General features: G+C 46.1%; 1 protein-coding gene across 1 annotated transcript; it reads left to right on the top strand.

Moving 5' to 3' along the window:
• Positions 1 to 8,671: 8,671 nt before the first annotated feature.
• LOC103651877 (uncharacterized) lies at positions 8,672 to 10,313 on the top strand. The gene is made up of 3 exons (XM_035966185.1): positions 8,672 to 9,196; positions 9,286 to 9,344; positions 9,456 to 10,313. The coding sequence occupies exons 1-3, from the start codon at positions 9,091 to 9,093 to the stop codon at positions 10,008 to 10,010; spliced, it is 720 nt and encodes a 239-aa protein (XP_035822078.1). The 5' UTR covers positions 8,672 to 9,090; the 3' UTR covers positions 10,011 to 10,313.
• The last annotated feature ends 17,189 nt before the right edge of the window (positions 10,314 to 27,502 follow it).

The following is a 27,502-nucleotide window of genomic DNA, read 5'->3' as shown; positions in this document are numbered from 1 at the left end:
GGACTGGGTTTTCTACAGCAGCCGCCTCTAAGGCTGAAGGCTCCCCTGTCACCTCCATGGGAGTCAGGCAACTCGGACCAATGTATTGACATTGAAGACTGCCTTCTAAAGTCAACGATGCACGAGACACTGCTCGGAATACCTCCAATCCCACGTCTAAAATTTCTGAACAAACAGCCATCACATCATCAGCAGTTGGCTCCGATAGCATATCCTCAGGGACGACCTCCTCAAGGGCCTGATCAAATTCTGATATTGACAGTCCCTGAAGGCTGACAAGAGCTGACAGAGCTGGAGAAGGAATATCACTCCCCCCTCACTACCTCTGTATGCCGACTGTTCTTACGGATCAGCGGGACTTCTTCTTCTTCTTCTTCATCTTCATCAAATATACAGGCAACAGTTGGTGCACGATCACACCCATTGGGATCAACCTTAGGAAGGACACACCCATTGGTTTCAACCTTAGGAAGGACACACCCATTGGGATCAACCTCAGGAAGGACACACCCATTGGGATCAACCTCAGGAAGGACCTCTGCTGACACTTCATCACGAGCTGGAGCAGAAGGACATGCATCCTGGTCCAAGCATGACAGTCACCAAAGCTGCCTCTTCTTCTTCTTCTTCTTCTTCTTCTTTTCCTCAACAGGTGCAGTCGGGCGGCTAACTTGGCGGGGACACTTTAGGCGAGCACCCTCAGGCTTCTGAGTCTCCACTGCTTTGCCAAGCTCTTGTCTAGCCGTGATAGCCATCGACTCAGCATGGGTCGAGTCGGAAGATTCCCCAGCCAACATACTAAGCACAACATCTATCTCTGCATTGTCTGGGCTAGCTGGCATCTCAAAATGAGCTTGCATCTCATCATTGGGAAGATTCCGAAGAGAGGCAATCAGAGCCTCAATGTCCTCGGGAGAGGGTCGCACTCTAAGACCCAGACCACCATCACTAGCAGGAGGGTTGGACATAAATTCAGAAAATGGCCTATGAGGTGGCAGATTCCAGGCAGAATAGACAATAGGAGCACCAACATTTGACACTCTGCCCCTCAGAATCATGTCCAGTCGGCTCACCAGATCTTCAGTGGGAATTCTCTTGTTGGTGACCCGTGTAGAGTCATTGGTACCACTATACAGATAAGCTAGGTATACCCTGTCTTTCAAAGGCTGAATATTCTTGAAGACGAAATCAACGACCATAGCTTCAGCAGTCAAACCTCTATCTTTCAATAAGCAGACCTCAGTGTAACACCCCTGGTGTTACGAGTAACTAAAACTTGGCATGTCATCATACGCATTAGCATCATTTTGTTTGATACACCTAAAATGCATTTTACTAGGTTCAAAACTTTCAAAACTTATGTGGTGTGTTGTCTTGATGAGAGCCATAGAAGTTTAAAAACCTTGTTTGTAACCAAGTTTAAGTACACAACTTCTAAACTAATGACACTGTCGGTATGAGCTCTAAGTACCAAGTTGAATCTTAGCTTATGGAGCAGATTTACTCTTAAGTAATGGACCCAAAGTTGCGTGAGTGTAAAAAAAACAACAATCACAACTAAAAACCTAAATTAGCCCAAAAGTGGAATTTAAAATCTAGCCATATTTTGCCAAAAATCAAAATACCAAAGTTGTAGAGTGTTTCAAATTAAACAACTTTCATGTGTGAAGATTTTCAAGTTTTTGAGAGACATTTGGAGTAATTTGCAGATTTCAGATTTGGTACAGTTTTGGTGCAGCTGAAAATAGTTTGGTTTGCTTGTTTTTGGGCCCCTGTACCTTTTGATATGTGGGCTTTTGGCAAAAGGTTATTATAGAAAACTTGTAGAGTAACTATAGGAGAACAACTTTTATTAAGTATGGTAGCCCTAAAACCATATGCAACTTGGAGTAAAAGTGGCTCAAAGTGGTGCTGTTTGAATTCTGAATTTTCAGATTTGGAACAATAGCCCAAGTCTGAAATCAGTATTTTAGTGCTTAGTTTGGAGCTCTGTTGTGATTAATCTATATGGTTTTGGACTGAAATTACTGTAGCAAGTTTGAAGACCATATGTTAATGTGCAAGTTTGGTCAAAGGTCATACCCCTAAAGCTACTTGGAACTTGGAGAAAAGGTGGTCCAAATTGAAGCTGTCAGACTTGTGATTTCTGGACTTTGATTCAGAAATTGAAGTGCAGTTTCAGTATTTTTAGCAAACTTCAGATCTCTGTTGTGATAAACTTCTGATGTTATGGCCTGCACTATCCAGAGAAAAGTGTTAGAGGATAGTGTAGTGAGTAATTTCCATTGAGGTTCATCTCCTTGAGCTTGTTTAGAAATGGGAGAAAATGATGTCCAAAAACATGTTGTAAGACTCCAGATTTCAGACTTAGTTCAATTGACTGAAACTGAATTTTAGTGGGTTTTGCTCAACTTTGGAGCCCTGTAACTTTTAATCCCTGGGCTTTTAGTTATAAATCATTATGAAAATATTGTAAACCTATCATAGGAGTATATATTTTGTTAAGTTACTCAACCCTAAAGCCCTATGGAAATAAGTGTAAAACTGGTCCAAAGCAGGGTTGACATGGTTGCAGATTTCAGACTTGGTGCTGAATTGGCACTGCATAACTCATATTTTGGAGCAACTTTGGGATATCTTTGTGACCAATCTATGGATTTTTAAGCTAAGGACCATATAGCAAAGTCAAAGACCGAAGAAAGGTGAACAAGTTTTATGTGAAGTACTGGGCCTGGTGTTGTGCAAAACTGGGAGTAAAATGCTCTTCAATATGCCCTGTCAGCCTGTGTGATAAGAGATCGGTTTCAGTGATAAGGGAAATTGGATTCTAGTGCGTGAGCTCGAGTTTGGGGCTGCGTATCTATGGATCCATGCACTTGCAGCCCTAGAGTGTTATAGCAAACCTTGAGAGCTATATCTCTACTACTCTATATGTTGTTAGTGTAGGCGTCCACAGTCGCTGTTCTGCCCGCCGCGATTTCTACACGCGCAATCCGCCGCCTGGCATCGCCATCGCGCAATCCTTTCCATCCGCGTCCACAATCCGCCGCGCCCCTGCGCCAAATCCGCCGCCACGCCCTGCTCGCCGATGGAAGGTCTCCACGCGCCGCCCCTGCGCCAAATCCACCGCCACGCCCCTGCTCGCCGATGGAAGGTCTCCACGCGCAATCCGTCGCCTGCCATCGCCAGCGCGCAATCCTTTTCATCCACGCCCGCAACGCCCGCCCCTGCGCCAAATCCGCCGCCCCTGCGCTGTCAGCACACAAGAAGATGTAATAGCACAAGACAAGACTGTTGAAGAAACAGGCAATCACCAAGGCATGGCTACGAGGCCCAAGAGGAAGCTTAAGCCCAATGTGGTTCTGTCTGGCCCAGAGTGGGTGAAATGAGGGCCAGTGCTGCCCATGTAATAAGTACTCCCTCCGTCCCGGGATATAAGGCGTAACCACCTCTGGTTCAAAGACCAAGAAATGCATTTAATTGTCTCTATACCACTGCATCGATATACGTATGCATAGAGAGAGCACGCCTTATATTGTGGGACAAGAATAAAAAGTAGTTACGCCTTATATCCTGGGACGGAGGGAGTAAATACTTATACTGCTGAAACCTTGGGGAATGTTATCGAAGAAGAAAATACCTATCGAATCCTATCCTTATTCCTCCACCTCCGGTTCTTCTTCTCCACGAAACCCCATTCCCTTCCTCAGTTCTGCTCCGTGTAACCGGTGCTAACAGATTGGTATCAGATTCCGTCGATCCTCGGCGTTCTGGAGTTCCATTACTTCACCCGCCACGCGAAATCAGTCGGTGCCATGGATCCGCAGTTCAAGCTGGCTCTGGAGGCACAAACCAAGTTGTTCCTCGCCGAGCTTGATAAGAAGTTCGCGGCCCACGACGCCAACTGGGAAGCTCGTATCGTTGACCTGGAGCACGCCGCAGTGTCCGCCTCCGACAAGTTCTACGACCTCAAGGCGGATATACACACCGATGTTGCTGCTCAATTGGAGTTCCACCTTACGACTGCGGCGGATCGGGCGGATCGGGTGGCTGCCGCCACCGAGACACGCGTTGCAGCCCTCGAATCAGCCTCGGTGGCCTTCGATTCATGGCGTCCCGTCATCGAATCAACGATCGACGACATCAAGCATGGAGTCAATTCCGTACAGGCCGCCGTCGCCAGAATCGCTTCCCCGTCGCGTCCAGAGCCCCGGGATCCTCCACATCTTCAACCTGGAATCCTCGGCGCGTACGGGTCAGCCGCCGCGCGTACTCCAGCCGGACCTACGGCTGACGGCCCAATGGGGCACCGCGTCGACTCTCAACGCCGGGAGGCTGCCTTTGGGCGTGTATTCGCCCAAACTCACCTCCCGCACAATGGTACGCCCGATTTCGGTTTTCCCTCGTATATTAAACCTCCTGAGTTATCCAATCATCCAGATTACGAGTTCTCTCCGGAGCCTGTGCATGGATCTCAGTTTGGTCCATTGCCAAAGGTTCCATTTCCACAGTTTGATGGGGAACACCCTCGTCTATGGCTTGGTAGAGCCCAGGATTACTTTGACCTCTACTTTGTTGATCCTAAGGTGTGGATTCGTATCGCGACAATGCATTTCACGGGTGCCGCAGCACGTTGGTTTCAGTCCATGACAACTCCTGTCAAACATTGTAGCTGGGTTGAATTCAGTCACTTGGTCTTAGAACGCTTTGGGCGTGATCAATATGAACACCTGATCCGCCAGCTATTCCATATTAGACAGACTTCTACCATAGCTGCTTACATTGAAGAATTTTCTGGATTAGTGGATCAGCTAGCGGCATACGAGAGAAAAACTGACCCCTTATTCTATACCATGCGTTTCATCGATGGGTTGAAGGAACATATTAAGTCTTCTGTAATTTTACATAGACCTCCTACTCTCGATACTGCTTGTGCTCTCGCTCAATTGCAGGAGGAGGTCTCGGAGCCACCTCGGATGGAAACTCGCAAGTTCATTCCACCCTCATTGCCAAAGCACACACAAACTCCTCTACCTCTACCTCGTCCTCCCCCAACAGAGGCTGCACGTCCCCGTCAACTGGACGAAAAGCTTGCGTCTATGAAGGCCTACCGGCGTGCGAGGGGACTGTGCGACAGGTGTGCGGAGAAGTGGTCTCCCGGGCATCGTTGCTCCCCTACAGTGCAGTTACATGTGCTCGAGGAGATGTGGCAACTCTTAGAAGATAATACTCAATCTTCTCCAGTGGACGCTGAGACCACCCCAACACAAGAATTGCTGTCTCTATCATTGTCATCGGTCACCGGTCCGTCCAGGCGGCACACGATGCAACTTATTGGTGAATGCCAAGGTCACATGGTTATCATCCTTCTGGACTCAGGCAGTTCCCACTCGTTTGTTAGTACATCTCTGGCTACTAAACTTTCTGGGATGTCACTTTTGCCTACACAAGTGTTGGTGCACGTGGCAGATGGAGGGGTCGTTCCTTGCAATCAAGTATTCAAGTCAACACAATGGTCAGTCCAAGGTCATGTGTTCGTCACTGATTTCCGAGTGTTTCCACTACAATCTTATGATATAGTTCTGGGCATGGACTGGCTTGAAAAGTTCAGTCCAATGAAGATACATTGGTCAGAAAGGTGGCTGTCATTTTCTTATCAGGGCAAGCAAGCAGTGTTACAGGGTAATTTTTCTTCTGATAACAAGAACCTGCTGCATGTGGTTTATTTGCTGCATTCCGCCACTGATACCCATACAGATACCCAATTAGACCCAAGGATTGCCCAAGTTATTAAGCAGTTCCAGTCGGTCTTCGAGTCTCCTAAAGGCCTACCTCCTTCACGATCTTGTGATCATACCATCCCACTGCTGCCAGGTGCTCAACCGGTATTCATTCGGCCCTACAGGTATGCCCCGGCAGTGAAGGACGAGATAGAGAGACAGGTCTCGGAGATGCTAGACTCGGGTATTATTCGACACAGCACTAGCCCATTTTCTAGTCCAGTCTTATTGGTTCGCAAGAAGGATGAATCATGGAGATTTTGTGTTGACTTCCGGCACTTGAATGCCCTCACGGTCAAGCGTAAATATCCGGTACCAATCATTGATGAGTTCCTAGATGAATTGTATGGTGCCAGCTGGTTCTCTAGTCTAGATTTGAGAGCTAGATTCCACCAGATTTTACTCCAAGAAGGTGAAGAATTTAAAACAGCCTTCCAGACCCATAGTGGACACTATGAATTCAAAGTTATGGCATTCGGATTGACTGGAGCTCCTGCAACATTCCAAAGCGCAATGAACACCACTTTATCTCCAGTACTTCGCAAGTTTGCTCTTGTCTTTTTCGATGACATCTTGGTGTACAGCTCTTCCCTTGAGGATCACCTGCAACAATTGTCAGTGGTGTTGTCCCTGTTACAGAAGGATAAATGGCAAGTTAAACTATCCAAATGCACATTTGCAACTCGCTCCATCTCATACCTTGGCCATGTCATCAGCAAAGAAGGTGTGCAAACCGATCCTAGTAAAATTACTGCAGTGGTCAATTGGCCTAAACCGTCTAATGCAAAGGAGTTGCGGAGCTTCCTTGGCTTAGCAGGTTACTACCGAAAGTTTGTGCCTCACTTTGGCATAATCTCCAAACCACTGACAAATTTACTCAAAAAGAATTCTGCATTTTGGTGGACCTCTGAACATGACACAGCATTTCAGTGCCTCAAGACTAGTCTGAGTCAAGCACCTGTGTTGTCCTTGCCGAACTTCTCGAAACCTTTCGTATTGGAAACCGACGCTTGTGATCAGGGTGTAGGGGCTGTTTTAATGCAAGATGGGCATCCATTGGCATACATCGGCAAGGCTCTTGGACCCAAAACCCGCGGCCTTTCAACATACGAAAAGGAATACTTGGCGATTCTCATGGCTGTAGATCACTGGAGGTCATACTTACAACACTCTTCTTTCGTCATTCATACAGATCAGCGCAGCCTAATCCACCTCAATGAGCAGCGCTTACATACTCACTGGCAACAAAAGGTGTTTACACGGCTCCTGGGCCTCCAGTACTCAGTCATGTACAAGAAGGGCACTGATAATAGGGTCGCAGATGCTCTTTCCCGTCGAGCTTCCCACGATACCAGTTGTGCTGCGGTCACCGCTGTTGTTCCTCAATGGGCTGAATCTGTGGCTGCTTCTTATGTGCATGATGATTACTGTCAAGAATTGTTGGCCAAATTGGCAGTGGATGGCTCTTCTGTTCCTCACTTCTCCTTTTGTGACGGACTGTTACGCTATAAGAACAGAATCTGGATTGGTACAGATGATTCCCTCAAACATACCCTGGTCACTGCTTTCCACCACAGCCCTGTGGGAGGTCATTCCGGTGTCCCAGTAACCTACAAAAAAATCAAACAGTCATTTGCTTGGCGCGGCATGAAGTCGTTCGTTCATTCCTGGGTTGCTTCCTGTGTCACTTGTCAACAGGCTAAACCTGACCGGTCACGTTCTCCAGGCCTCCTACAACCACTTCCTGTGCCACCCACAGCATGGCACACTATTTCAATGGACTTCATCGAAGGGTTACCAAAATCTCAACGATTCGATTCTATTCTTGTGGTGGTGGACATGTTTACCAAGTATGCGCATTTCATACCACTATCTCACCCCTTCTCGGCAGCGTCTGTGGCCAGGGAATTTTTCCAGCACATATACCGTTTACACGGCCTTCCCACTGCTATCGTTTCAGATCGCGACAAAGTGTTCACTAGTCACTTCTGGAAGGAATTGTTCAAGCTTGCTGGAGTTACTCTTCTTATGAGCAGCTCTTACCATCCGCAGACCGACGGACAAACAGAGCGGGTGAACCAGTGTCTGGAAACTTATCTACGATGTTTTGTCCATGCTTGCCCTTCCAAGTGGTTCAGTCGGCTAGCGTCAGCAGAATTTTGGTATAATTCCAGTCCACATTCTTCCATTGGCAGATCTCCGTTTGAGGCTTTATATGGCTATACTCCAAAGCACTTCGGTATCCAGGCCTTTGATGCTCACTCAGGCGACCTGAGTTCATTCGTTGCTGACAAAATTCAAATGAACCAGCTGTTACAGCAACATTTGCTTCGTGCCAAACAGCGGATGAAGCACCAAGCGGATAAGCAGCGGTCTGATCGAGTGTTCCAGGTGGGAGATTTAGTTTTTGTCAAACTACAACCATATGTTCAGATGTCCCTCGCTCGTCGTTCAAACAACAAACTCTCGTTCCGTTATTTTGGGCCATACCGTGTACTGGCTAAAGTGGGAACAACAGCTTACAAACTGGACTTGCCATCATCTTCGTCAATTCACCCGGTTTTCCATGTTTCCCTGCTGAAACAATCTGTGCATCCTCCAAGTCAGGTAACTCCTGCATTGCCAGACCTAGCTGATTCATTTACAGTACCTATGGCAGTGCTGCAGCGCAGGATTGTCTATCGTGGAGTGAAGGCAATCCCACAAGCTCTTATCCAATGGTCCTCTCTTCCACCATCCCTGGCAACTTGGGAGGATATTGAAGCTATGCGTCAGCACTTTCCCTTAGCACCCGCTTGGAGGCAAGCTGGTGCTCCTGGAGGGGGTAATGTCAGCACACAAGAAGATGTAATAGCACAAGACAAGACTGTTGAAGAAACAGGCAATCACCAAATCCACCGCCACGCCCCTGCTCGCCGATGGAAGGTCTCCACGCGCAATCCGTCGCCTGCCATCGCCAGCGCGCAATCCTTTTCATCCACGCCCGCAACGCCCGCCCCTGCGCCAAATCCGCCGCCCCTGCGCCAAATCTTGCATGCCTGCCGTCGCGACTCCCGCACGTTGGTAGTTACAGACCTCGGTGAGCTTCACGAGTAGACGAATGCTTTCGATTCGAGGGCGCCGTACCCCGCCATTGAGCATTGACCTTAAGATTCATGAGTTGATATTCTGTTCCGCTCAGGTATATTTTCTTGTTCGATCTGAAGCAGACTGTATAGGTGATTTTCTCTTCCTTTTGGGGGATGCTGCGGAGCGAACGCTGAGGAGCGGCGACGAGTTTTGATTCAGGTGTAGAGGGTTTCTAGAATCGATGGGGTCGGAGAAGGGTGGAGCGAAGGTTATTGGCGGCGGCGGGATCTTCAACCTATTTGATTGGAAGCGAAAGTCGCGCAAGAAGCTGTTCTCCAACTCGCCCAGTATGTGTTTGTAAGAATGCCTCGCTTCCGGGAAGAGCTTCTCTACCTGGCTAATGCTTTCTTAATCTGATCTCGTGATCTGTTCGCAGAGGGGTCCAAGCTTGTTAAGAGGAGCGAAGAAACCTTGCTGTCAGGGCGTCTCCACTTGGTGAGTTATCTTTGGCGTCCTCAACCTTGTTCTGAACAGCAAATCGTTGTTGTTGTTATACGTGTGAAGGGGCTTGCGTTCACTAACTTTTAGGTGGATGCATTTGTGTAGGGTGATGATGATGAATGGATTGGTGTATCAAGCTTCAAGGGGAGCAGCGACTACAGCTGTGCGTCTTCAGTGACCGATGAGGAAGTGCGTGAGATGAAGGCGCCAGGTGTGGTGGCCAGGCTCATGGGCTTGGACGCCATGCCCACCTCGGGTGTTCCAGAACCGTATTGCACACCTTTCCGAGACACAAGATTGTTCAGGTACAGCCACAACCTCAAGAGGAGCCCTGAGTACTCAATGAATGACCAGTTCAGTCATGTTCCTCAAAGAGTTGATGGTTATATCAGGAAGCCATTGGATCTCCAAGCACCAAAGATGCCAAGCAGCCCGATTGAAAGATTCCAGATGGAAGCATTGCCACCAAGGTCTGCAAAGCACCTACCCATGTCTCACCAAGGTCTGCAAAGCACCTGTTGCAGGTTTTACAAAGGACTCATTGAGTTTCTGGTGCTGCTTATTAGTTTCTGCAGGTGGATTATTCTTAAGTTTAGGCTCGGGTGCTTTTTCCTGCTTGTCGTTCGTCTTTTTCTTGCTCTTGGACTGGCTCCTGTTTAGCTTGATGAACTCAAGACACTGGCGAATGATTGTCAGCACCGTGAAATGAGTCTCGAAGTCGTTCCTGATGATGGGGTGGAGGTTGGGGCCGTTGTTGCTCTAGGTGTAGTTCTCGATGAAGTAGACACAATCAATTTTGGCCCTGAACGAGACCTCCCGTAGAAGCTCTTCGGCCTGCCTAATGGATCTCATGGCCTTCTTAAAAGTCATTTCTGATGACGCGGTGGAGGTTGGGGCCGTTTTGCGAAGGTGGGTCAGTTTTCTATTAGTACCAAAGAAATTAAAGAAACAAAAAGGCTCACATTACTTGCAAATTTCACTATATGTTTATCTTTAAATCGATAATCAGAAGTCATTTCCACGAAAAACTTAACAGCCTTCTACCTACACAACGAGTTTTAAATTGATATACAGACGGACTATTATATATATATATATATTAGGTATATGCTCCTGTGCGTATATGCCTTTACAACTAATTAAAACTCCAGGCATAGGGTTCAGAATAATAATGTTAGAGACCAAATAAAAACTATGTTTCTCTTGTGTTGTAGGTAAACTTGTAACGACACGAGTGAAACAGATGCTTTAAATTACTTAGAACAAAACTCAAGAAAAACACTTTGAGTTAAAAAAAATCCTTATCCAAGCTGTATGTCTGTAAGCATGGAAAGTCAAAAGCATTTATCTGTTTTATTTAACTCAATGTATTCGATTTACAAGAACCAAGAAAGCATGATTTCCCAATTCTAAAGTCACATGTAAACTATGTCGTGACTCAGGGACAACTTCTAATATGTCATTACATCTGCAAATTCATAATTTTTAGGTTGATTTATGTAGAGTAGTAAACAAGAACAAGAAGACTCTAAGAGCACCAAAACCAGACCAAGTACCTGAACCGAGTTTTTCTGCTCAATTGTCAAGCTCCGAAGCAATCTAATGACAAGGCTTTAAGAACAGTGTTAGCCAGCATGATTTCCCAATTGAGAAGATTGTTTTTGCATGTTAATGCCTTTTTATCATATTGATTTCGTAGCAACGCACGGGCATATACCTAGTTAGGTGAATAAGTTTGCTTAGATGAAGTCGGCCTGTCCTTATTTTAAATTGTGAGAAAAATGGGGATGAACTGGAGGGGTGCAGGCGAGTGAAGAGGGTCCTGGTTGTGTGGATTCCAAGTTGGTTCAGAATTCTGAAAATGGATATCCACGCACTACCTCTATACTCAGTGTTCCAGCTCGGATTTTGGGGATACGGTCGAGTGCAAAGGTGTACCAGGGGAGGGGATAACTCAAGGAGGTTTCACCGCCGAAATGTTTGGATCGAGTGAGCTGGACACCTATCCAAACTAGTGACTTGGTTGCTGATGTTTTGCTATCAGCACACCACGAAGTTCCCAGTGCTTCTCTGTAACTTGGGCCTGCGTGGTGCCCTGGTTTCACGGCCACGTGCCCAAGCTCATGCACGCTCTTGCCTCCCCACGTAGGCCTTATTTGGTGGACAAACACTGCATGTTCACCGTGTTTTTTCTTTTCCGTTGCCGTGATCGCCAGACGCCAGAGCTACTCGTTCGCGCCTGTTCGTGCTCGTTCGCGCTTCACAGAGGTTGTTGGCGCTCTCGTCTCCGCCAACAAGAGCATAACTGCCATCCTTCAGACTTGCCCAGCGCAGCTTCCTATCCTTCCCCTATTCTCGCGTTCATGGTCAGTTAGCGCCGCTTGTCCGGGTCCGGCCGAGCTCCTCACCGTCGAGCGCCTTTCCAGCCATGTTCTCGTACCCTTGGTAATCCTCTAGTGTTTTGGCTAGTTTTATGCACTTGTAGAAAAGTGTACTAAAGATGGGTTGTTTGTTACCTTCTTTATGAAATGCATTTCCATACCATAGCAAGCATTCATCTACATGTATTGACTTGTAGAACACCTAGAAGCAGTGATGTTTGAAGGAGTTCACTTCAGTGCCTGTTGATCCAGTGGTGGAGTTTCATCTAACTACTTACCAGAGTAGAATAATTTTGGGATCTTCTCCTGCAATAAGGCAAGCCCCGGTGCATTTGCCACCTCCCTTGTGTTTATAAAATTTTATCACTTATATGCTGCATTAGGTGATAGGAGTTGATTGATTAAACACTTGATGCATTACCATCCTTGAAAGGTTGATTACCACACCTTTTGTCACCCGTTTTATAAAAGCTAGAGATGCTTAGTCTTGCTGATAGATTAAGAAAAATATTTTTGATCTATGACTCATGTTTTTACAAAAAAAGAAAATAGGCTTGGGATAATGAAGGCATCAAGACGTTGATAAATTCATTATCCAGGCATGGCCCCTCTGTCAGGCGCCAAATTTTTGAAATAGTTTAAAATGGGACCAGAAGTTGAGCAGGAAAAGTCGACCGTCTGTGTCGATTAAGGACCGTACCGATTGTTGGCCTGCTGATCTAGGACCTTTTATCTGGCCACATACCTCGTCATGGGTAAGCCTGAACCCGGCTATTCCATACGTGAAAAGACAATCGCGCACTGGGAGTGGAGAGATGGCGAGAGTGGCACGTACCCTCCTGGCAAAAAGGACCGCCTAAAAGGGGTGGTGTGCTCTCGGGTGGCGCGGACCTGTTCATGTGGTGGAGGATCCGTGGGAATGGTAGACATGTGCAAAACAGTTAAGGGAGGCATATGTCGTGTGGTTGGAGATCCCCAGCTGGGTATTAATCGATTCGGATCGCCGAACTTCTCGGATATGAAGACTAGATCTTCGACCTTCAGCGTAGATAACAAGTGAAATTAAAGTTGACAAAATGAAGCTAGTTTAGGTCAAGTGAATGATCTAGATTAGGCAAAATGCTAGATTCAGGCTAGAAGATTCAGGTAATAACCTAACTTGTGAAGTAAAACTTGGCTTAAGGATCCATTATTAGTAAGCTTGCTTTTCTGCAAAAAGGAGTCCTTGATAATTGATGAGATTTTCCTTGAGTCCTCAATCCAGCATACCCTTGATAGTCTTTTCTTTAGTCGGGTAAGTTGGAAGTCGCCTAGAGGGGGGGTGAATAGGGCGAAACTGAAATTCTCAAAAATAATCACAACTACAAGCCGGGTTAGCGTTAGAAATATAATGGAGTCCGCGAGAGAGGGCGCAAAAACAAATCGCAAGCGAATAATGAAGTGAGACACGCGGATTTGTTTTACCGAGGTTCGGTTCTCTCAAACCTACTCCCTGTTGAGGAGGCCACGAAGGCCGGGTCTCTTTCAACCCTTCCCTCTCTCAAACGGCCCCCCGGACCGAGTGAGCTTTCTCTTCTCAAATCAATCGGGAGCAAAACCTCCCCGCAAGGACCACCACACAATTGGTGTCTCTTGCCTCGGTTACAAGTGAATATTGATCTCAAGAAAAGAATGAAAGAGAGAAAGCAATCCAAGCGCAAGAGCTCAAATGAACACGGCAAATCACTCTCACTAGTCACTTAGGCTTTGTATGGAATTGGAGAGGATTAGATCTCTTTGGGTGTGTCTAGAATTGAATGCCTAGCTCTTGTAAGTGGTTGAGAAGTGGAAAACTTGGATGCAATGAATGGTGGGGTGGTTGGGGTATTTATAGCCCCAACCACCAAAAGTGGTCGTTGGGAGGCTGTCTGTTCGATGGCGCACCGGACAGTCCGGTGCACACCGGACAGTCCGGTGCCCCCTGCCACGTCATCACTGCCGTTGGATTCTGACCGTTGGAGCTTCTGACTTGTGGGCCCGCCTAGGTGTCCGGTGCACACCGGACAGGTACTGTTTGCTGTCCGGTGTGCCAGAATGGGCGCGCCTGACTTCTGCGCGCATTAAATGCGCGGCAGAGAGCCGTTGGCGCGGAGATAGCCGTTGCTCCGGAGTCGCACCGGACAGTCCGGTGCACACCGGACAGTCCGGTGAATTTTAGCGGACTAGCCGTTGGAGTTTCCCGAAGCTGGCGAGTTCCTGAGGCCGCTTCTCCATGGCGCACCGGACACTGTCCGGTGTACACCGGACAGTCCGGTGAATTATAGCGCGAGTGCCTCTGGAAATTCCCGAAGGTGACGAGTTTGCGTTGGAGTCCTCTGGTGCACCGGACATGTCCGGTGGTGCACCGGACACTGTCCGGTGGCACACCGGACAGTCCGGTGCGCCAGACCAGAGGTGCCTTCGGTTGGCCCTTTGCTCCTTTGTTGAATCCAACATTTGGTCTTTTTATTGGCTGAGTGTGAACCTTTTACACCTGTATAATCTATACACTTGAGCAAACTAGTTAGTCCAATTATTTGTGTTGGGCAATTCAACCACCAAAAATATTTAGGAACTAGGTGAAAGCCTAATTCCCTTTCAATCTCCCCCTTTTTGGTGATTGATGCCAACACAAACCAAAGCAAAATATCAAAGAGCATAATTGAACTAGTTTGCATAATTTAAGTGTAAAGGTTTCTTGGAATTTAGCCAATATAAATACTTATAAGATATGCATGAATTGTTTCTTTATTATATAACATTTTGGACCACGCTTGCACCACATGTTTTGTTTTTGCAAAATTCTTTTGTAAATTCTTTTCAAAGTTCTTTTGCAAATAGTCAAAGGTAAATGAATAAGAGTTGTAAAGCATTTTCAAGATTTGAAATTTTCTCCCCCTGTTTCAAATGCTTTTCCTTTGACTAAACAAAACTCCCCCTCAAATAAATTCTCCTCTTAGTGTACAAGAGGGTTTTAGGATATCAAGTTTTGAAAATACTACTTGCTCCCTCTTTAGAACACAAAGAGATACCAATTTTGAAATTTTCAACCAATTGAAAATCATATGTTAAAATAAGGGTGGTGGTGCGGTCCTTTTGCTTTGGGCTCATATTTTCTCCCCCTTTGGCATGAATCGCCAAAAACGAAATCATTAGAGCCCTTGCTAACTTTCTCCTCCTTTGGTCATAAAAGAAATGAGTGAGGATTATACCAAAGTTGGAGAGATGCTCGGAGTGACGGCGAAGGATGAGTAGTAGAGTGGAGTGGAAGCCTTTGTCTTCGCCGAAGACTCCAATTCCCTTTCAATATACCTATGACTTGGTTTGAAATATACTTGAAAACACATTAGTCATAGTATATAAAAGAGATATGATCAAAGGTATACTTGTGTGCTATGTGTGTAAATTTAGCAAAAGAAGTTCCTGGAATCAAGAATATTGAGCTCATGCCTAAGTCTGGTAAAAGATTGTTCATCAAGTGGCTTGGTAAAGATATCGGCTAATTGATCTTTAGTGTTAATGTAAGAAATCTCGATATCCCCCTTTTGTTGGTGATCCCTAAGAAAATGATACCGAATGGCTATGTGTTTAGTGCGGCTGTGCTCGACGGGATTGTCGGCCATTTTGATTGCACTCTCATTATCACATAGCAAAGGGACTTTGGTTAATTTGTAACCGTAATCCCGCAGGGTTTGCCTCATCCAAAGCAATTGCGCGCAACAGTGGCCTGCGGCAATGTACTCGGCTTCGGCGGTAGAAAGAGCGACCGAATTTTGCTTCTTTGAAGCCCAAGACACCAAGGATCTTCCCAAGAACTGGCAAGTCCCCGATGTGCTCTTCCTATTAATCTTACACCCCGCCCAATCGGCATCCGAATAACCAATCAAATCAAAAGTGGATCCCCGAGGGTACCAAAGCCCAAACTTAGGTGTGTAAGCCAAATATCTCAAGATTCGTTTTACGGCCGTAAGGTGTGATTCCTTAGGGTCGGCTTGGAATCTTGCACACATGCATACGGAAAGCATAATGTCCGGTCGAGATGCACATAAATAAAGCAATGAACCAATCATCGACCGGTATACCTTTTGATCCACGGACTTACCTCCCGTGTCGAGGTCGAGATGCCCATTTGTTCCCATGGGTGTCTTGATGGGCTTGGCATCCTTCATCCCAAACTTGTTTAGAATGTCTTGAGTGTACTTCGTTTGGCTAATGAAGATGCCCTCTTGGAGTTGCTTGACTTGAAATCCTAGAAAATACTTCAACTCCCCCATCATAGACATCTCGAATTTCTTTGTCATGATCCTACTAAATTCTTCACATGTAGATTTGTTAGTAGACCCAAATATGATATCATCAACATAAATTTGGCATACAAACAAATCATTGTCAAGAGTTTTAGTGAATAAAGTAGGATCGGCTTTGCCGACTTTGAAGCCATTTGCAATAAGGAAATCTCTAAGGCATTCATACCATGCTCTTGGGGCTTGTTTGAGCCCATAAAGCGCCTTAGAGAGCCTATAGACATGGTTAGGGTACTCACTGTCTTCAAAGCCGGGAGGTTGCTCAACATAGACCTCCTCCTTGATTGGTCCATTGAGGAAGGCACTTTTCACGTCCATTTGATAAAGCTTAAAGCCATGGTAAGTAGCATAGGCTAATAATATGCGAATTGACTCAAGTCTAGCTACGGGTGCATAGGTTTCACCAAAATCCAAACCTTCGACTTGTGAATACCCCTTGGCCACGAGTCGAGCTTTGTTCCTTGTCACCACACCATGCTCGTCTTGCTTGTTGCGGAAGACCCACTTGGTTCCTACAACATTTTGATTAGGACGTGGAACTAAATGCCATACCTCATTCCTTGTGAAATTGTTGAGCTCCTCTTGCATCGCCATCACCCAATCCGCATCTTGGAGTGCTTCCTCTACCCTGTGTGGCTCAATAGAGGAAACAAAAGAGTAATGCTCACAAAAATGTGCAACCCGAGATCGAGTGGTTACCCCCTTATGAATGTCGCCGAGGATGGTGTCGACGGGGTGATCTCGTTGGATTGCTTGGTGGACTCTTGGGTGTGGCGGTCTTGGTTGTTCATCCTCCTTGTCTTCATCATTTGCATCTCCCCCTTGATCGTTGCCATCAATTTGAGGTGGCTCATCTTCTTGATCTTCTTGTTCAACATCTTGAGCCTCATTCTCAATTTGAGTTGGTGGAGATGCTTGCATGGAGGAGGATGGTTGATCTTGTGCATGTGGAGGCTCTTCGGATTCCTTAGGACACACATCCCCAATGGACATGTTTCTTAGCGCTATGCATGGAGCCTGTTCTTCACCTATCTCATCAAGATCAACTTGCTCTACTTGAGAGCCGTTAGTCTCATCAAACACAACGTCACAAGAAACTTCAACAAGTCCTGAGGACTTGTTAAAGACTCTATATGCCCTTGTGTTTGAGTCATATCCTAGTAAAAAGCCTTCTACAGTTTTAGGAGCAAATTTAGATTTTCTACCTCTTTTAACAAGAATAAAGCATTTGCTACCAAAAACTCTAAAATATGAAACATTGGGCTTTTTACCGGTTAGGAGTTCATAAGATGTCTTCTTGAGGATTTGGTGAAGATATAACCGATTGATGGCGTAGCAGGCGGTGTTGACCGCCTCGGCCCAAAACCGGTCAGGTGTCTTGTATTCATCAAGCATGGTTCTTGCCATGTCCAATAGAGTTCGATTCTTCCTCTCCACTACACCATTTTGTTGTGGAGTGTAGGGAGAAGAGAACTCATGCTTGATGCCCTTCTCCTCAAGAAAGCCTTCAATTTGAGAGTTCTTGAACTCCGTCCCGTTGTCGCTTCTAATTTTCTTGATCCTTAAGCCGAACTCATTTTGAGCCCGTCTCAAGAATCCCTTTAAGGTTTCTTGGGTATGAGATTTGTCCTGCAAAAAGAACACCCAAGTGAAGCGAGAATAATCATCCACAATAACTAGACAGTACTTACTCCCGCCGATGCTTATGTAAGCGATCGGGCCGAATAGATCCATGTGAAGGAGTTCCAGTGGCCTGTCACTTGTCATAATGTTCTTGTGTGGATGACGAGTGCCAACTTGCTTCCCGGCTTGGCATGCGCTACAAATCCTGTCTTTCTCAAAATAAACATTGGTTAGTCCCAAAATGTGTTCTCCCTTTAGAAGCTTGTGAAGATTCTTCATTCCAACATGGGCTAGTCGGCGGTGCCAGAGCCAACCCAAGTTAGTCTTAGCAACTAAGCAAGTGTCGAGTTCAGCTCTATCAAAATCTACCAAGTATAGCTGACCCTCTAACACTCCCTTAAATGCTATTGAATCATCACTTCTTCTAAAGACAGTAACACCTACATCAGTAAATAGACAGTTGTAGCCCATTTGACATAATTGGGATACGGAAAGCAAATTGTAATCTAATGAATCAACAAGAAAAACATTTGAAATGGAATGGTCAGGAGATATAGCAATTTTACCCAAGCCTTTGACCAAACCTTGATTTCCATCCCCGAATGTGATCGCTCTTTGGGGATCTTGGTTTTTCTCATATGAGGAGAACATCCGTTTCTCCCCTGTCATGTGGTTTGTGCACCCGCTGTCGAGTATCCAACTTGAGCCCCCGGATGCATAAACCTACAAAACAATTTTAGTTCTTGATTTTAGGTACCCAAACGGTTTTGGGTCCTTTGGCATTAGAAACAAGAACTTTGGGTACCCAAACACAAGTCTTTGACCCCTTGTGTTTGCCCCCAACAATTTTGGCAACTACCTTGCCGGATTTGCTAGTGAGCACATATGATGCATCAAAAGTTTTAAAAGAAATAGCATGATCATTTGATGCATTAGGAGCTTTCTTTCTAGGCAACTTGGCACGGGTTGGTTGCCTAGAACTAGATGTCTCACCCTTATACATGAAAGCATGATTAGGACCAGAGTGAGACTTCCTAGAATGAATTTTTCTAATCTTGCTCTCAGGATAACCGGCAGGGTATAAAATGTAACCCTCGTTATCTTGAGGCATGGGAGCCTTGCCCTTAACAAAGTTAGACAAGTTCTTAGGGGGGGTAATAAGTTTGACATTGTCTCCCCTTTGGAAGCCAATGCCATCCTTGATGCCCGGGCGTCTCCCATTATAGAGCATACTTCTAGCAAATTTAAATTTTTCATTCTCTAAGTTATGCTCAACAATTTTTGCATCTAATTTTGCTATATGATCATTTTGTTGTTTAATTAAGACCACGTGATCATGAATAGCATCAACATCAATATCTCTACATCTAGTACAAATAGAAACATGCTCAACACTAGATGTAGAGGGTTTGCATGAATTAAGTTCAACGATCTTAGCACGCAAGATATCATTATGATCTCTAAGATCGGAAATTGTAACATTGCAAACATCTAGTTCTTTAGCCTTAGCAATTAAATTTTCATTTTCTATTCTAAGGCTAGCAAGAGAAATGTTTAATTCTTCAATCTTAGCAAGCAAATCATTATTATCATTTCTAAGATTGGGAATTGAAACATTACAAACATGTGAATCAACCTTAGCAATTAATTTAGCATTTTCATTTCTAAGGTTGGCAATAGTGTCATGGCATGTGCTTAGCTCACTAGATAATTTGTCACATTTTTCTACCTCTAGAGCATAAGCATTTTTAACCTTAACATGTTTCTTGTTTTCTTTAATTAGAAAATCCTCTTGGGAATCCAAAAGGTCATCTTTTTCATGAATAGCACTAATCAATTCATTTAACTTTTCTTTTTGTTCCATGTTAAGGTTGGCAAAAAGAACGCGCAAGTTATCCTCTTCATTGCTAGCATCATCCTCATCACTAGAGGTTTCATATTTAGTAGATGATCTTGATTTTACCTTCTTCTTTTTGCCGTCCTTTGCCATGAGGCACTTGTGGCCGACGTTGGGGAAGAGGAGTCCTTTGGTGACGGCGATGTTGGCGGCGTCCTCGTCGGAGGAGGAGTCGGTGGAGCTCTCATCCGAGTCCCATTCCCGGCAAACATGGGCATCGCCGCCCTTCTTCTTGTAGTACCTCTTCTTTTCTCTCCTCTTTCCCTTCTTGTCGTCGCCCCTGTCACTGTCACTAGATATAGGACATTTTGCAATGAAATGACCGGGCTTACCACACTTGTAGCGAACCTTCTTGGAACGGGATTTGTAATCCTTCCCCTTCCGTTGCTTGAGGATTTGGCGAAAGCTTTTGATGATTAAAGCCATCTCCTCATTGTCGAGCTTGGAGGCGTCAATTGGTTGTCTACTCGGTGTAGACTCCTCCTTCTTCTCCTCCGTTGCCTTAAGTGCCACCGGTTGTGCTTCGGACGTGGAGGTTTCATCAAGCTCGTTGATCTTCTTGGAGCCCTTGATCATACATTCAAAGCTCACAAAATTCCCGATAACTTCCTCGGGGGTCATTTGAGTATATCTAGGATTACCACGAATTAATTGAACTTGAGTAGGGTTAAGGAAAATGAGTGATCTAAGAATAACCTTAACCACCTCGTGGTCATCCCACTTCTTGCTCCCGAGGTTGCGCACTTGGTTCACCAAAGTCTTGAGCCGGTTGTACATGTCTTGTGGCTCTTCCCCTTGGCGAAGTCGAAAGCGACCGAGCTCCCCCTCGATCGTTTCCCGCTTGGTGATCTTTGTTAGTTCATCACCCTCGTGCGCGGTCTTGAGGAGGTCCCAAATTTCCTTTGCATTCTTCAACCCTTGCACCTTGTTGTATTCCTCTCTATTTAGAGAGGCCAAGAGTATGGTTGTGGCTTGTGAGTTGAAGTGCTCGATTTGGGCCACCTCGTCCTCATCATAATCCTCATCCCCTACGGATGGTACCTGTGCTCCAAACTCAACAACATTCCATATACTTTTGTGGAGTGAGGTTAGATGAAATTTCATTAAATCACTCCACCTAGCATAATCTTCACCGTCAAAGGTTGGCGGTTTGCCTAATGGAACGGAAAGTAGTGGAGTATGTCTAGATGTACGGGGATAGTGTAAGGGAATCTTACTAAACTTCTTGCGCTCTTGGCGCTTAGAAGTTACGGACGGCGCATCGGAGTCGGAGGTAGATGTTGATGAAGTGTCGGTCTCGTAGTAGACCACCTTCCTCATCCTTTTGTGCTTGTCTCCTTTCCGATGCGACTTGTGGGAAGAAGATTTCTCCTTCTTCTCCTTGTGGTGTGAGGAAGAAGATCTTTTCTCCTTCCTTTTGGAGGAGTCCTTCTTCTTCTCCTTCCTCTTGGTGCGGGATTCTTCCGATGAAGTGCTCCCTTGGCTTGTAGTGGGCTTGTCGCCGGTCTCCATCTCCTTCTTGGCGTGATCTCCCGACATCACTTCGAGCGGTTAGGCTCTAATGAAGTACCGGGCTTTGATACCAATTGGAAGTCGCCTAGAGGGGGGGGGGGTGAATAGGGCGAAACTGAAATTCTCAAAAATAATCACAACTACAAGCCGGGTTAGCGTTAGAAATATAATGGAGTCCGCGAGAGAGGGCGCAAAAACAAATCGCAAGCGAATAATGAAGTGAGACACGCGGATTTGTTTTACCGAGGTTCGGTTCTCTCAAACCTACTCCCCGTTGAGGAGGCCACGAAGGCCGGGTCTCTTTCAACCCTTCCCTCTCTCAAACGGTCCCCCGGACCGAGTGAGCTTTCTCTTCTCAAATCAATCGGGAGCAAAACCTCCCCGCAAGGACCACCACACAATTGGTGTCTCTTGCCTCGGTTACAAGTGAATATTGATCTCAAGAAAAGAATGAAAGAGAGAAAGCAATCCAAGCGCAAGAGCTCAAATGAACACGGCAAATCACTCTCACTAGTCACTTAGGCTTTGTATGGAATTGGAGAGGATTAGATCTCTTTGGGTGTGTCTAGAATTGAATGCCTAGCTCTTGTAAGTGGTTGAGAAGTGGAAAACTTGGATGCAATGAATGGTGGGGTGGTTGGGGTATTTATAGCCCCAACCACCAAAAGTGGTCGTTGGGAGGCTGTCTGTTCGATGGCGCACCGGACAGTCCGGTGCACACCGGACAGTCCGGTGCCCCCTGCCACGTCATCACTGCCGTTGGATTCTGACCGTTGGAGCTTCTGACTTGTGGGCCCGCCTGGGTGTCCGGTGCACACCGGACAGGTACTGTTTGCTGTCCGGTGTGCCAGAATGGGCGCGCCTGACTTTTGCGCGCATTAAATGCGCGGCAGAGAGCCGTTGGCGCGGAGATAGCCGTTGCTCCGGAGTCGCACCGGACAGTCCGGTGCACACCGGACAGTCCGGTGAATTTTAGCGGACTAGCCGTTGGAGTTTCCCGAAGCTGGCGAGTTCCTGAGGCCGCTTCTCCATGGCGCACCGGACACTGTCCGGTGTACACCGGACAGTCCGGTGAATTATAGCGCGAGTGCCTCTGGAAATTCCCGAAGGTGACGAGTTTGCGTTGGAGTCCTCTGGTGCACCGGACATGTCCGGTGGTGCACCGGACACTGTCCGGTGGCACACCGGACAGTCCGGTGCGCCAGACCAGAGGTGCCTTCGGTTGGCCCTTTGCTCCTTTGTTGAATCCAACATTTGGTCTTTTTATTGGCTGAGTGTGAACCTTTTACACCTGTATAATCTATACACTTGAGCAAACTAGTTAGTCCAATTATTTGTGTTGGGCAATTCAACCACCAAAAATATTTAGGAACTAGGTGAAAGCCTAATTCCCTTTCATAAGTCTTGCTGAGTAATTGCGTACTCAGGGTTTTATCCCTTGTTGTTTTTGTAGGAGAAGTTTTATTCCCTTATCTTTGGGTTAGTTACTTCATGTGGAGGACTTGAAGCTTAGAATGTTTTTATATATCTCTTATGGAAAGGCTTCACCTTTCCAATTATTGTAATAAGTTATGCACTTCAAGTACTATCAAGACTTGTAATAAATACATCTCATTCTACCATGTAAAACTTGAGTTCTGGAATGTAAAGTGTACTTTGTAAAAGTCTTCCGCTCTATCTCCAATGTGTGTGTATCAAATGTGATTACTATAATAAACATGTTATGTGGGAGATCCTTGGGATGATGAGTTCCAGTTGGTGAACTCGATAGCCTTGTTAAGTTACCCGGTACACGTGCACAACCATCTGAGGCCAATAAGGTAAGGATTGGTGCATGTGGGCCTGATAACTTGGGAGGGCTGTCACACTCAGCAAGCAACACTTTTGCCTCTATTACCTCTGAAGGGGTCGGAGATTCTACCCAGCTTGGAGTACGAACATCTGGCTGCCTCCCCGACCGAGGGGGAAGGGACTTGCAGTGATTCTCCACGATGAACCACTTGAGGCGCCACCCCTTGATGCTATCCTTCAGAGGGATGTCAAGGTACTCTGATTTCCTCTCGCGACGCAGTTCTAGGCTGGCGCCGCCAACAAGTTGGTGTTGTCCCCCAGCCATCCCAGGCCGATAATGATACAGATACTTCCAGAGGCCGAAATGGGGAAGAATCTTGAGATAGGCCTCACACAGATGAATAAAAATGGAAACTTGCAAGATAGAATTAGGGTTCAAGTGGGTCAAGTTTAGATTGTAAAAATCAAGGAGACCGCAGAAGAAGGGAGAAACGGGAAGAGCGAGACCACGGATAAGAAAGGGAACATAGATGACAGACTCATGAGTGTCCTCCATTGGAACAGTAACTCCACGACAAATCCGCCAAGAATAGAGTTCTTTTGGAGGTAAAACCCCTACATCCACAAGGTGCAGAAGATCAAACTCTAAAATTACAGACATATGGTTACCCGCAAATGGCAACTGACTGTTGGGGTCGATTGGCGGGATGATAGCCACGACAGAGCTATGTTTCTTCCGTTTTGGCGCCATCGCAATCTCACCGGCGGAATGAACAGGAGTGAAATCTAAGGAAAACATGGGAGTGGTTCAAGGCGGAAATGTGAAGTTAGGGCTCAGAAATCAAAAGCACACGTCAACATGAGTATAAATGGGGTTTTCCCGGGTTGGGCGCCATTTCTAAAAAGTGACAAGTCAACCCTCGAGAAAGTGAGACTTCAGACATAACTCGGTCGTTACCTCTAAAACACCGACAATGTCAAGCATAACTCGACCGTTACCTCTAAAACGCCGACAGTGTCAAGCACCACTCGGATGTTACCTCTAAAACACCGATAGTATCAAGCACCACTCGGCCGTTACCTCTAAAACGCCGACAGTATCAAGCACCACTCGACCGTTAACTCTGAAACACTGACAGTGTCAAGCATAACTCGGTCGTTACCTCTAAAACGCTGATAGTGTCAAGCACGACTCAGTAGTTACCTCTAAAACGCCAGTGTCATCAGTTATCGCTCGGTGATTATTTCTAAAAACGCCGACAGTGTTAGGCGCAAAGACGAACTATCAAGCGATTAAAAAAAGGAGCAGCGAAAAAATGAAAGTTTGCTCAGAACAACTGAAACTTTTTCAATACATAGTGGAAGGGGTCTTCGCAAACTCAAAGTCTGACCCATTATGAATCAGCCTTTTCCCCTTTTACTACATTACATTACTGCATTATTCACATTACACTATACTACTAACCACTACTACATTATTTCACTACTACTGCTACTTTACTAATTATCTATACTAATATTTAAGCCAGTGGCGCTTTGCCACTGGCCGTGCTGCTGCTACCGCCCTTGCCATCGTCGCCGCCCCTGCCGCCGCCGTCGCCTCCACCGCCCTTGCCGCCGTCGTCGCCATCATCGCGGCCATCACCGCCATCGTCGTCGTCGCCCACGTCGTCACCGTCACCGCCGCTCCCTTCCTCGGATGAGTCGGAAGAGTTCTCCTTGTCCGAGGAGACCTCCGACTCATTCGAGCCCTCGAGCCCGGCGCGCTCGACGGACCGGATGTACATCCACACCTCGGCGGCTATCCCCTAGGAATCGTCCGAGTCATCGGACGACGCCGGGGGGAAGCATAGACCAGAGATCCCTTGGACTCGAAGGAGAACTCCTCCTCCGAGTACTCGGAGTCACCGAAGTCCTCCGACGAAGGACTCGGCTCATGTTTCCGTTTGTCGCCGGAGCGACGCGGCGAACCCGGACCTTTCTTGTACTTGCCCATGGCTAGACAGAAGAGAAGAGGGAGTTGGAAAAGAAGCAACAGATGATTAGTGGATATGTGAAGACAACAACAGGGCAAGCAGTTTATTTATAGAGGCCGGAGGCAAATGTTCATCTCCTACCACGCTCACCGAACAGTCGCAAGTATTCAATAAGCAATTCAAATCGCCTGGAAGCAAGTCAGGCAGCAGACGCGGCTTCACATAACACAACACCATTTGGACTAAGGTCAACTGCTTGGGCGATATGATTACGCCCCGCGGTCACGTCAAGTTACTACTCCAGGACAGTTTGCTAAATGTTCTGCGTACCAAGACGTCCCTTGGTCACACCCATTGGGGGGACGACCAGGAATTTTCAATAGATTTTCTGAACATGTCACATCCATACAGTTTACGCAATGAATGTATCGAGACAGAAGGAAGATATCGATAGAGATCAAAGGAAAGCCAAATATAGCCACTGAACTGCAAGTCTAGTCAGTAGAAGCATTCAAGCAAAAAGTGAAATGAAGACCAGCCAAGAGCCATCTACCATATGTCCAATCTGTCGCCGATAAAATAAATTTCAAACCTAACGAGGCATGGGCAGACCATGCTGTTTGAGTTCGCAAAAGCATAGGATGAAGATAAAATGCTGATTTCTAAAGCATGGGACAAAGATAAAATGCTGATTTCTAAAGCATGGGACGAAGATAAAATGCTAATTTTTAAAGCATGAGACGAAGATAAAATGCTGATTTCTAAAGCATGAGACGAAAGCAAAATGCTAATTTCCAAAGCATGAGATGAAGATAAAATGCTGATCCCTAAAGCATGAGATGAAGATCCCTGAGTGGATTATTTTCAACAATCCACTCAAAGCTCGGGGGCTACACCCATTGGGTGCACCAATCCTTAACTCCAAAGGACAGAATGCTGATCTCTAAAGCATAAGCTGATGACAGAGCGCCGATTTCTGAGGCATGAGACGAAGATTGTTGAATGTACCAAGGTAGGACAACAGAAGATTGTTTTTTACTGAGTCACTCAGAGTTCAGAAGCAACGCTCAACAGGTGCACCTTCAAAGCACCTATCACCAAAATGAAAATCAAAACCACAAGCTGGACCTAGAATCTCTGGGCTGATTAATTCAAAATCAACTCAAAAATTGGGGGCTTGTGGGGGACAGATATCCCCCGGGTCCACTAGAAGGCTAGAAGGCCTCACGAAAGGCCTTGGGCCTATTGTTTTGCAAGGCCATCCCTTCATGGGCCAGGGGAGAACTGCTGGCAGAATGGGCCGACACAGGGAATGAGCGAACGCGGGCCAAGGCGGCTCGTGGGGTTTGCGCGTTACCCACAGCTCTGATTCGATTCTCCTGCATGACCACCTTAGACATCGGAACCAAATGAGAATAAGTCGACAAGATTGTAGGAAGATAAGTTCAGTCGGTTCACTATTACTTAGGAATACATCGTTATCATACACACATGTAGTGCCCCATGGTCGGATATATAAGACCTAGGGGGCACCCCATCGAGGAGAAGGGTCATTCATCAGCCATCTACTCGGTTCTCTAGCATTCTCCATACTAGAGAATTCCCCTGTAACCCACCACATAAAGATCCACACCAGGAAGTAGGGTGTTACACCTCTCCAAGCGGCCCGAACCTATATAAAATTGTCTATTGTCTCTCGTGCGTCTTGCACGAACCATCGAGCTACAATTAGCAACACCGTCCTACCCAAAATCACCTCGAGGGGTAACCCTGGGTGCGCGGTCGAGCCCCAAACACCGACAGTGCTGGCAATGCAAGAGGAGCTCAACAACTTCACGAGGAATGAGGTATGGCATTTGGTTCCACATCCTAACCAAAATGTTGTAGGAACCAAGTGGGTATTCCACAACAAGCAAGATGAGCATGGTGTGGTGACAAGGAACAAAGCCCGACTTGTTGCCAAGGGTTATTCACAAGTCGAAGGTTTGGACTTTGGTGAAACTTATGCACCCGTAGCTAGGCTTGAGTCAATTCGTATATTACTTTCCTATGCTACTCACCATGGCTTTAAGCTTTACCAAATGGACGTGAAAAGTGCCTTCCTCAATGGACCAATCAAGGAAGAGGTCTATGTTGAGCAACCTCCCGGCTTTGAAGATAGTGAGTACCCTAATCATGTTTACAAACTCTCAAAGGCACTTTATGGGCTCAAGCAAGCCCCAAGAGCATGGTATGAATGCCTGCGAGATTTCCTTATCACTAATGGCTTCAAAGTCAGCAAAGCCGATCCTACACGTGATATATTCCAATCATGGATGGTTCGCGGGTGGACGGCGGATGGTCCGCGGCCTGGAAACCGCAGATAGTCTGTTCTGTCTCTCGGACTGTCCAAACTAGATAGGGCGGACGGTCCACGGTGTAACACCACAAAAGCCATCAAATAAAAATAATGAATTTAGTTATTATATTAATTAGGGTAATAATTTTTTTAAGTGTTTAATTATTTATTTGCATTTTGATCATTTTCTTTCTATGCGCTTGCTTGATTCTCGGATGATTGTTATTAATTTCTCTTGAAAAAGAAATCCTAGTAACTAAACAATAATGAAGAAAAATAATAATTATTAGTCTAAAAATAAGTATTTTGTTT

Source organism: Zea mays, chromosome 3 (assembly GCF_902167145.1).
Source record: "Zea mays cultivar B73 chromosome 3, Zm-B73-REFERENCE-NAM-5.0, whole genome shotgun sequence".
Lineage (NCBI taxonomy): Eukaryota > Viridiplantae > Streptophyta > Magnoliopsida > Poales > Poaceae > Zea > Zea mays.
This window is presented reverse-complemented; position numbering and strand designations above follow the sequence as displayed.

Coding starts and splice junctions, on each gene's coding strand:
- LOC103651877 (XM_035966185.1), top strand. CDS start 9,091: ATGGGGTCGGAGAAGGGTGGAGCGAAGGTTATTGGCGGCGGCGGGATC. Junction 9,197..9,285: donor GCTGTTCTCCAACTCGCCCA/GTATGTGTTTGT, acceptor ATCTGTTCGCAG/AGGGGTCCAAGCTTGTTAAG. Junction 9,345..9,455: donor TGTCAGGGCGTCTCCACTTG/GTGAGTTATCTT, acceptor GCATTTGTGTAG/GGTGATGATGATGAATGGAT.